General features: G+C 44.9%; 1 protein-coding gene across 1 annotated transcript; it reads left to right on the top strand.

Annotated features, from left to right (window-relative positions):
* The first annotated feature begins 893 nt into the window (after nt 1-893).
* On the top strand, nt 894-8,876 carry LOC135811381 (uncharacterized). The gene is made up of 6 exons (XM_065324611.1): nt 894-1,460; nt 2,369-2,491; nt 4,078-4,289; nt 5,944-6,034; nt 6,127-6,167; nt 7,978-8,876. Exons 1-6 carry the CDS (start codon nt 1,361-1,363, stop codon nt 8,422-8,424), a joined length of 1,014 nt encoding a protein of 337 aa, XP_065180683.1. The 5' UTR covers nt 894-1,360; the 3' UTR covers nt 8,425-8,876.
* The last annotated feature ends 2,233 nt before the right edge of the window (nt 8,877-11,109 follow it).

The following is an 11,109-nucleotide window of genomic DNA, read 5'->3' as shown; positions in this document are numbered from 1 at the left end:
CAGAGCCAGCCAGACTGGTACAAGCTGATGTTCGGGCTTTGGGCAAAGTGCGGGAATTACGTGAAGGACGAATGGGAAGAAACCAGTAAAAATAACTTATATTTACGCAAGTGAGGCGGGACTTCTTTCGTATGCTACTTACAGGATAACTGCAGCTTTTTTTCTTTTCTTTTTTTTACTACAAAGCACTGGCCAGCAGCATAACAGGGGAGGTAGACAAAATTGGACAAGCGAACATTGACAACACAGAGGAGCCTGGTATGCGTGCCGATGAGGTAGGTCAACCTCCCCTGACCTAGTGGTCTCGGGTTCATCAGTTGGTCTACGCATAAGGAAGGGGAAATGGACAGAGAAAGGGAGAATGAGCATGAGGAAGCTCCGGGTGCGACTTGACTTTACGTCTCTGCACACAAGCTGACAGCCGGCCCGGCGACCAGAGCTCTGCTATGCGTTCAGCTAGCTGCCACCAGTTCAGTGACTGTTTTGTTCATCACAGTGCGCATACCCAAGTGCGGAAAAACATTAAAAAAATTAACGTTCGCGTCAGATTCGGCGCATCCGTAGGAACGCCGCCATCCTTCAAGGATCAAGGCGGTGCGGACGCGGAAAGAGGGGAAACAAAGCGGAAACAGAACAACAGTACAAACGTGGACGGGCGGTTGTGATCCACGCATGGTGACGGGGTAGAGCATGGAGCACATCTGAGGTCCCGCGGTCCCCAGGCCGCAACGAAAGCCGAACTCACGGGTGGGGTGTCAGGAGCTTGTAACGCTCAAGGTGATTCATGATTTTGTACAGTGCATACCGACTATGTATGTGATTTCATACAAGTGTTCATTTTCTGACAGCGCTAGCGGCGTTCTGCAATTAATAGGATACGGAGAGGCTCTCCCGACTCCCAACCTGACCCCCTATCCTAGCATGACGGCAGACGCAGAAGAATGACATCTAAAGACCAGGAGTGACAGCACTGACAGGTGTACTGTAGTCATGTTAGCATTCTCCGACAAGCGTCTTTGCACCAACATGCAATGTCTACACTCTACTGTCCTCAACATTGTAACCCATTGAGAAAACGGGTGCTCGCGCCCCTTACTGCTTTCAGCGCGTACATGCTCTCTCTGTAATTCACTTGTAGTCGTACACACTGTTAAAATGGATAAGCATTGCACGCGGCTGCAAGCTCAGCGTGCTTGACTTCACAACGGATTTCAATGTCGCGACAGTACATGTATATGTGTGTTGACATCACTTCGGATTTCTTCACTTCGAACTACTTCCTCGAAGAAGTAAAACCAAAAAACCTTGGAGAAGAATAGTTTGCTTATACTGAAGTGCTCCTGCTAATCAACCCCTCGCCATGGACTGGCTTGCAACCGTTTTCATTTTGTGGACAGGTGCTTTGACCCTGATATCAGGAGCGAAGGTCAACGCTCCGTCTGTGTCACCACCGCTATCTGGTAGGGCCATTCACATTATTCATTTTCTCACTCTCAACCAAAATAGTTCTTAAGGCAGTTGACTCGAACATTGTACAGCACACCCACCCCCCACCCCACGCCCCCCCCCCCTCTAAGTTGTAACACTGGCACTAAAATAATGATCTGTGGGCTGAGAACATTATTTCTGTCTTCAAAAAATGTTGCAGTGTGTTTCTAGTATTTTTTAAATTGCTTCACCCTGAGAACAGGCCAGGCCATGGTCGAAGAGGGGTCGACTTGAAAACGGCACAAGCCTGGAAGTGTGTGGAAGAACGATATATTTGTTGATGCACAGTGGCCATTTCGTTTCACTTTTGCGCCTGAGTTCCTGGCTGCGTTGGGGGGGTTCCTTTGAGAATGGCCGAACATCTACCAAATTTTGTTGCAAAGTGCAATTTTGAAGGCAATATGCCAACAATCCTTTTAGCCGATTTTCCAATACATATTCCAATTTTGCAGCCGATCTTCGAACAATCAGCTGATTTTGCAGCCGAATCTGATGTATTTTTGAGCCTAGCGAAAAGCCGAGCAGGCGAAAAACGGGCCGATTTAGGAAAGCCTAAGAGTGGGGCACGGCGTGTAGCTTTGATCCACTTGCTGCTACTTGGGAAATATTTATCTTGTATTCACAGTGAAAACGTCGGAGCTCGAGCATCCTGCTCGCAGGCTTGCACAGTGGAAAGTAGGTCGACATGCTTCTCGTGTGGTCCGAACACAGTCGGGAGCCAGTCAAGTGTCAAGTCCGTCGTGGGGAAACGTGAGTTCTGACGTTTGAAAGAGAGAGAGAGAGATGCTGAGTAGCCATTGAATTTGGCAACGTGGATCCATCATTCGCAGTGACTGGTGTATCGTTTGTGACCTGTTTCCTGTTGTGTGATGGCATACAGCACTGTCGGCAGCCTGTTCAGGAAGAAATCCGTGCCAGAATGGCGGAACGTGTCAGACTATTGGACGTACAGGTTATCGCTGCAGGTGCGCTTATCTATTTCGCGGCAGACAATGTCAGACTTGTAAGTGATTTCTGACTGCTATGTTTTCCCACATCCAACACAACTGCACATACATTCAATTCCAGTGGAACTCCGATAAAACGTACCTACACGGGTACCAGGAAAGCGTACTTAGTATCCGAGGTTTCATTTCTGTGCGATTTTGATTTTAGCTTAGTTCATTGCCTGAATAGTACAAATCACAACTTCACAGAGGAGCGCACAGAGGTACTTCTCATCTAGACATACTCCAGTATGGATCAACACACTTGTAATCCAGCAAATGTCCACACTACACAAAAACACCATGGTTCGCGTGAGACTTGGCTGCAGGTCAAGTTTTCGCAATCCACAGGAACGCCACCACCCTCTAGAATCAATCCGCAGATGGAGCTCCTAAGCAGTGGGAAGTGAGTAGATCAGACCCACCATAAAGTGGTCAAAAACCGAAAATCCCATTTGCTGCACCCATTCTTCCTTCGTGCCAGGCCACGAGTTCCCAATTGTGTGGGTCGCAGCCCATCTGAAACAACTCCTTCCGCACACTAGGCAAGCGTATGACTGATTAGAATCCGTGCTAAATGAGTTCCACAGCACTCCCGAAAGCAGTACTAAGCCACACATATAGCTAAAATCAGGTTTCTTCTGTTGATTCCCTATACGTATCCTTCACCAGATCACGGAACCTTTCCCGACATTTCTTTTATCTCAATATTATCTTGGGTACTTGGTGGGATTCATTTTACAAGTCATGGCAAACATCACGTGATGTCCGCTATGCTTGGTCGATTCCTAGCGTCATTGTGGGCAAGTAAAGCTCTGGAGGGTGGCTGATTGCAACGGGGATATTATACACTTTAATAACGGTTTCCTTCATTCAGCTGTGTTTCAAGCACTCACCTAGGGTACCATGTAAAAAGACTTCCAGTCTGTGGGGGTTGCCCTAGTAAAAGAATAAAATCAATACTGTGGGCGAATCGTTTTTATTTCAATCCAAAGGAGCAACAGAAACCATAAAAAAAGAAGGCATACAGCAACAGCAAATGAAAGTAGGCGAGAAACACCCAATTTCCTAAAAAGAAGAAGAAAAGGAAGAGAAAAAGAGTGAATGAAGTCTCACACATTGAAAAGCAAGAGATAGAAACCACTAAAAAGCCGTGATTAAATAGACCCCGCCCTAACCTGGATAAAACATAGTCCGCACGTTTCCACAGAAAAACAATGCAAAACATTCAACAAACAACAAAACAAAAGCAAAAGAATACATACTACTAGGTACTTCACGAATCTCAAGACAAAGACTGGACTGGCTGACTAATCGTGTGGGGTACCAACGGACGTGGACAGCCCAGTCTAGCTGAGTCTCAGAAAACGCTTGAACTTTCATTTTTCCTACCTTCTTTATTATATAAATTATCCATGTGGAGACAGTCACTTTTAAATTATAGCTATAAAGAGTGTAAGGGATGCAGACATTACTAATCGTCAGAACACCGGATGCAAGTTTAATTATTAAGTACCGCGTACAATTGTATTCCAGAATTGCAATTTTCGTTCCCCGCTCCTCTGACCTCATCATCTATATAATTCACGTGTTATCCGTTCAGATTGGCTACAAGACGAGGTGCTGCGGATATCATCCGAAATGAGAGGGCTTAGGAAACGTCTGGCCACTGTGGAGGATGCGAACATGCAGTGTGGTGCTCAACATGCCCTAACACTCTCCACCTTCATGGCGTCACTGCAGTCTAAAGTCGACAAGAGCCTATCAAGTCAGCAAGCATCACTGGATACGAGACTAGACGAAATGGACAAACTGGTGAGCATCTATACCGCTTTGCTGTACAAATCGGGCGCTGACTGTTGACGCTTGGTCTGTGCATGTACAAACGTGATTACGTAACCGAGTCTCTTTGCCACGATTACCGATGTGCGAGTACATGTATGAGTGGTTTTAGCTCGCAATGCCCAGCGTGCTGGTATCGTTACCTCAAAGTGTTAGTTTTAACAATTGTGTCAGCAGATAGAGTTGCTACCTTTGTGCTCAGAGTGTCTGCTTTGGAGCACACGTTGTCTGATGATAGGGTTTGTACTTGACTCTCGGAATTTGCGTAGACTTTACAATCTCTCAAATTTCCGCTGAGGCTGTTGTGTGCTATAGTAGGTCAGTTGCCTACTGCTCGTGTATATACTACCGATAGTGCATGCCTCGCAGAGTTGGCACCTACTTTCGCCCGACCCCAAGTGTGTGCTTGCACGTCCAGAATCGTAGATCACCATTTTTATCCGTGGCCTTTTTACGTTCCGTTCACGTTCTCTGGCACATTTGTTCCTAGGTCTACTTCGAAGTACATCAGGCGCGTGCTCGGCGATGGGCACGGGGGGGGCACGTGCACCCCCAAAAATTTTCAATCTCGGTTATTGCAATTGTAATGATGCAAATATGCTCTAAAATTCAAGAAAGGTTGCAAAATAATTGCAGAAAATTGCCGGGGGGGGGGGCTCCTGTGCACCCCCCTAGTTGGGGGGCCGAGCACGCCCCTGTACATTGTATATTCCTGTCTGGCTCAGTAGTTATACATTCGAAGTAGATTCCACAGTACACTGTGAGGACAGACATGACATTAGTTCCCCATTTGTTTCTTGTGCTCTGCCTGTTGCCTATATCGCCGCGAACGCACTTTACGGTTGCTGGTGCATTTCAACAGTAAGTGGAAATCTTCAAAGATACACTACCAATTCTTGTACTTCGAGGTATAATTGAATGAAATAAGAGAGCCGTGCAGTACTTAAAAAAGACTGCTTTATTTCAATATCCGGTGGAGAAGTCCACTACGTCGACACTAATAATTATTCATAAGGCTGAACAGTTAGTTATGATATTTAGCACCTGTCAACTTTGAAGGTTGAAGGTGGCAAGTTGTTTCCTCCTTCTTACGATATTTGATAACTTAACTTCCCAGTTGGAACACTGATGGGTCGCGCATCAGAGTCGTCATGGAGTTAAGCGTCAGATCAATGGTTGTCAGTACTTCATCAGTCAGCAATGTCCTAACTGCTGCACTTTTAGATTGACTCGTATCTTGTTTATAGCTACGAGTAACATGTACCCTTGTGGTCATTTTTAATCCTTGACTCTCCATAGAAACATAGCACTTTTGTTGGTTTCACACTGACTGCCACACAGAGCACACCAGAAGAACGTCGAACCCTCCACCAGGTCCACGCTCCGGGACCGGTGGGAGCTGGCCGTTTCTTTCCGGGGTTGCACAGGCGCTAACCCAAGAGCAATCCTTGATTGATACTGCATGTAGGCGCATGTGCACTTTCATAATAAAAACAACAACAAAACGCAACCATGGCAGGGTACACACGAATACACACCAGTACTTGTAAATCGGATCTGTTAAACACAGGAGAAAAATATGAAACTGCCATGCCTCTGGTATGATGGTGCTTTCCATGTTTGTAGGTCCCTTCGTCTGGGTCAAGATGTTCTGAGTTCTCTGCCGACGTCATGTAAAGATTTGCAGAACGCCAGACGTAATGTTTCCCTCCCATCCGGTGAGTACTCATAATAATTGATGTATTGGTTGAGAGACTCAATGCTTGACACTATTTTTGCGCACTCTGCTTGCCTACTTGCCATCTCTTAGGGCTCTACAAGATTGTGTCCTCTGAAGGAAGAATAATTGAGGTAAGAGAGATCCGAAATGACCTCTTGAATTTATCGTGATATGCCAGGTCCCTGTATCCACCATTAAAGTGCCTCTCTCCCGTCCTTTCCCATCACCTATCGTCTTGTCTATTTCCAATATCCCTTGTATACACGATACTTCTCTCTAACTCTCCCTGCGTCTCTTCTAGAGTTTCATACAGTAATACGAGAGCAAGATCTCAGATAGCACTCGTGGCACAAGTATATCGTTCTTTTAAGCTCTTTTGGAATAGACAACGAGACCCAACCCACATAATTGTGCACTTGATTAGGAAAATATGAAAGGTTATTGTGTATAATTATAGCAAGTCACTTTTCCGGGAAGAGTCGAGACAGCAAAAAGAAATAGCCAGGAACAGTTTCTAGTGAGTGGGAGTGAGCAGGATGACATCATAATGGTACTGCACTACTTTCCAACACATATCACAGGTATGGTGCATGAATCCAATTCAAGATAGTGGAAGCATTAGTATAATGGTTACTCTAGTGCCTTTCAAAAATCCAGACCTGTGGTTTCTAAAAACTGTTAGGCCAGCATCTATACCACATCATATCTGTCATCACTTTGTGCATAAAATTTCGAAATTGGACGTATGTTATCCAATCGCTTAGACTGTATGATACAAATTGTGGGAGCTACCTGAGCAATATCCTGAAGAAATTTCTCAAAACGTTCAAACCAAATTTGAATCATTCGAAAAAGTCTAGAGATCTATACATTTGAAACGCACTAAAGTATACACAAACAACAGTATTGGCTGAAATTGAAGTCGACAGCATAGTTAAAACACTGTTTTATGAGGAGAAATCCCACGATCGGTAGTAGAACCGGTATACTGTGGAGAAGACCGAAGACAATATTGACCGATTTAGCTCCTGTTTCTTGCTTACTGCAGAAAAGCTAGATCTCGATCTGTTGTTGCTTCGGCACCGATAGACGTACAGCACAGAGTTCGGTAGCGGCATGGCCATGTAGTTCTAGATGTTTGCCGTCAAAGGTATACATGTACATGTGTATATAAGGGTGTGAAATTAGCACTAGAAGTGCAGTGCCGAAGTGATTAACTGACAACTGAGCCCATGGACTGATCACGTTAATACTAACTATGCTGAAGGCACGTTGATGAAGATTACAAAACGTCAGCCACATTCAAAGTGTGAATATGAAGGCGCGCACTCCGAAAAGGGTTTGGGATTACAATTTGGACTAACAACCTGTCCATGGGAATGTATTAGAGGGCTCAAACCAAAAGAAATAGTGGAAGGGGGATGAAACACGATTAATCCAGGACCTTGTTTCCTCTCCAGTTTTTTTATTACATTTTAATCCATTGTGTTTGTTTGTGTCCATAAAAGAGGATTTTGACTGATCAGCCTAGGAAGATAGGACCTCCAAAGTCAGGGTTCCACTCTTTGACTCGTGTCTTGTTTTCCGATGAAGATACCATACTCGCTCGATTAGTGCCCTTGGGGCACTATTTTTTTCAATGTCCAATGCACATGGGGCACTATTCAAGAGAGGGCAGTATTTTTCAATGCTGATAAACTCACGCCATCCAGCATAAAACAAAACAAATATTTTTAGAGACTGGGGCACTATTCGAGATAAGTACTATTCAAGATAGGTACTATTCAAGATAGGTACTATTCGAGAGAGGGCACTATTCAAGATAGGGCATTATTCAAGAGAGGGCTTTAACCGCGTGAGTACGGTATACATTAAACTCATACACATTCAAATGCATGTATTGTATCTATTGTAGTATGACTCCCTTCTGTCTCCACTCAGGATCGCTCTTCGGATGCGTTTGGCAAGCGTGCCAATCTACCGCTCAGCAGCTACTACGTAGATGGAGTATCAGTCACACGTGGATCGCCAATGCATCACCTCTGGTCCTACGCTGCCGGGTTCGACGATTTCCACGATCACTCGTGGCACTGTCCGTGCAGTTCTAGTCCTGGTCATCAGCCACAGAAGTTCGTAGGTCATCACTACTACTGCGCCTATCTGGGAAGTGTTTACAGACGATGGACATTCAGCCCAGCCAACCATGCATGGAGCAACACCAGTCAATGCACTGCTGGCGGTACATGTTGCGACAACAGGGATATGCCATGGTTTCATCGACAACTGGGTGCTACAACATCTGACAAAGTGCAGATAAGAATCTGTTCGGATCAAGACACAGGGAACGAAGACGTTGGAATAGACGAGGCGGCAATATTTGTCAAATAATCTAAGTGGATAATGTTCGTCTTCCCGTGTGCTCTAGTGCTGTTACTATCATTATAATTATTATGTTGTGTTTTTACAGCTGTTCCTTTGTCCTTCCTTTTAGAAGTGAGAGTTGGCTGTTGTGGCGGGGCATATTTGAGGTGTTGGTTGTCTTAGTTCTTATGATTTTAATTATATTTTAATCTGTAAAAGGTGCTGAAGTTTTGGAGTGCTGAAGTTTTTTCTGTAGTTTTGGAGTGGCGCTACCAGTTCATCACATACATAGTGTTAATCACACACTGTTTTTCTGTTGGGGTACATTTTTTCCCTTTTCTGGTTTTCTGGGTTTGCATTATTTATTGCATTTTCACCCGCCTTTTCATCCGATTGCGTTACTTTTGCCCGTGGAAGAGGCGTCTTGTGGTTTATTTGTAATTATTCGGTTTTGATAGAGTTAAAAACATAATGAAATATCCTTTTTTGTTGGATCGAGTTCTGTTTCCCTCTTATTTAGAAGCCTGTGGTTGCCCCTAACATTGGAGCTTGCACTCACTGCTAGCCCTTTCCCAAAGGTGCTCTTTTAATTCGCACTTAGTGCTTTTCGCGTCCCTTAAAATATGCTGAAAAAGTGCTCTTTTTCAGTGAAGCATAGCCATGATACATGTTCAGATATGAACCCAAGCTGAGATTTAGTGAGAAATGAATACGCACTCTTCGGTTTTGGATTTATGGGCCCACGAAAGGCAAAACAGGAAGTAAAGTTCAAAAACCCACTTTTCACAGTATTGACTATAGTGTACACCAGGTACAAGCTTCACCAACTTGTTGCCCACCAAAAAAGCGGCGTGTCAAGGCCCATCGAGCACTCGGAAACTGTTATCGCACTTTTTCAGCTAAAAAAGCTCAAAAAGGGCGATATTCACCAAAAAACGCAATAAGGGGCGAAAGAAGCGGGCTTTTCCAAAAAGGGCGAAAAGGGCGAAAAAAGGGCGAGCACCTTGGGAAATGGCTACTCACTGCCGAATGATTGGCACTTGACTACTCACGACTGTCGTGTAAAACGCACAAGACGAATGCTGCACTGTCCACTTGGGCAAACCTGCAAGAACACCCTGCCCGGTGTGTGTAGTCAGGGTAGGAGATTTCTAGAGCAGAAATAGAGCTATGGATCATACTGCATGTTCTGCGTGATGACTTAGAATGGGCAATGTTGCGGCTATCTTCAGCTTCCTAACAATAAATTTCTAAATCGTGTGTGTTGTGACTACACGTAGACTTGCCTACACGTTGAAGCTTATTGGAGCATTGCTGCACGAGCTAAAAACCCTCAAGCCCTCTCCCCCCGCCCCATTCATACCACCAAGAGTACATAAACCAGAGTGTGCAACTGTGCATATCAGATCTGAAACAGCGCAGTTCGTGCACTACGTCACCCTGATGAGATCAGCCAAGCCGCGACTTGCGTAGAGCTCAAATTTTCATGATTCATAGCCCGGAAATCAGCCAAGTTTGCTTGATTTTTGACCTCCTGTTTCAAGATTTCGGTGTTTTGTGTGACTGTGTACGCTGCGTACATCCACCGACAAGTAAAGTCACCAGGCTATCCGTCTCAAAAAACCGAAATCAGGACAAACTCAGTGAACTGCACCACCGCGACTGGTTACGCAACTTTTCACCGTACCTGTGGCTTACCATGCCGTCAGAAATGACGTAGTGCACGAATTACGCTCCCACAGGAACCATCCCGAGTTGCACACTCTGGTTTATGTACTCTTGATACCACCCACCACGCTAGCAACCTAACCATAGGCAAATCTGCATTGGTGCTGGCACTGCCCAACGCGTGAGCTCAGAGCATGCGCTATACGGCTACAGCAACCATACAATACAACTTACAAGGAAGTTCCATTGTGATAGTACTCAGTCAGGGCTCAACACGGCTACGTAGACCACACTATTCACACACAAAAATCACCATGGAAGTTTACTAGAAGAGTTCGTCGTAACTCCGAGTGTCTTGCTAAATGTAAATCTTCAAGATTCGACGATAGTTTTTGGAAAAGGGCTGCTTTGGACTGGGCATTTCCCAAATCGGGCGACCGAATACAGTGGTTTAGGATAAATCACCGATCGTTTCGCCGAATATTCACTTTTCGAGGTAAATTCGCGGAAAATCGATGTTTTGGTGCCTCAACATCATGCAAATACAGTTTCTGAAACCAGTATAGTACTGCGAATAAACTAATGGTGACTGCGACGTCAGGCATTTCCAACATCGGTCACCAGGAAAAGACGCCGAAATCAATGGCTGTCAAGAAATCGCCGAAAATTGCGTCGGATTTGTAAATTTCGGACTGAATTCGGCAAAAATCGATGTTTCATTGCCTCTATGGCGTTGTTGCTGATTTTTCTTTTGTATCGCAGACCAAAACGTACATGTCAATGTATATGTACAATGTATACTGCGAGCGGTGACTTCAAGTACTGCTTTGAGCCGAATTCTGACTTTGTGGTTCATAATAATTATGGCCGAACTTGGACATTCTCTCAGCCGATCACGCGAAAAATCGGGCCGATTTGGGAAATGCCTAGGTATTACCCACCGAAAAGATGAAAATCGTCCTTGGTAGCCGTTCTAATCAGCTATGTCTCATCGAGATGTGATATTCCGCTCCAGAGTTATGGCTGTTTGTACAGTGAACTATC

The sequence above is a fragment of the Sycon ciliatum genome, chromosome 3 (genome assembly GCF_964019385.1).
Source record: "Sycon ciliatum chromosome 3, ocSycCili1.1, whole genome shotgun sequence".
Lineage (NCBI taxonomy): Eukaryota > Metazoa > Porifera > Calcarea > Leucosolenida > Sycettidae > Sycon > Sycon ciliatum.
The sequence above is the reverse complement of the archived record's forward strand: the minus strand, read 5'-3'. Positions and strand labels throughout refer to the sequence as shown.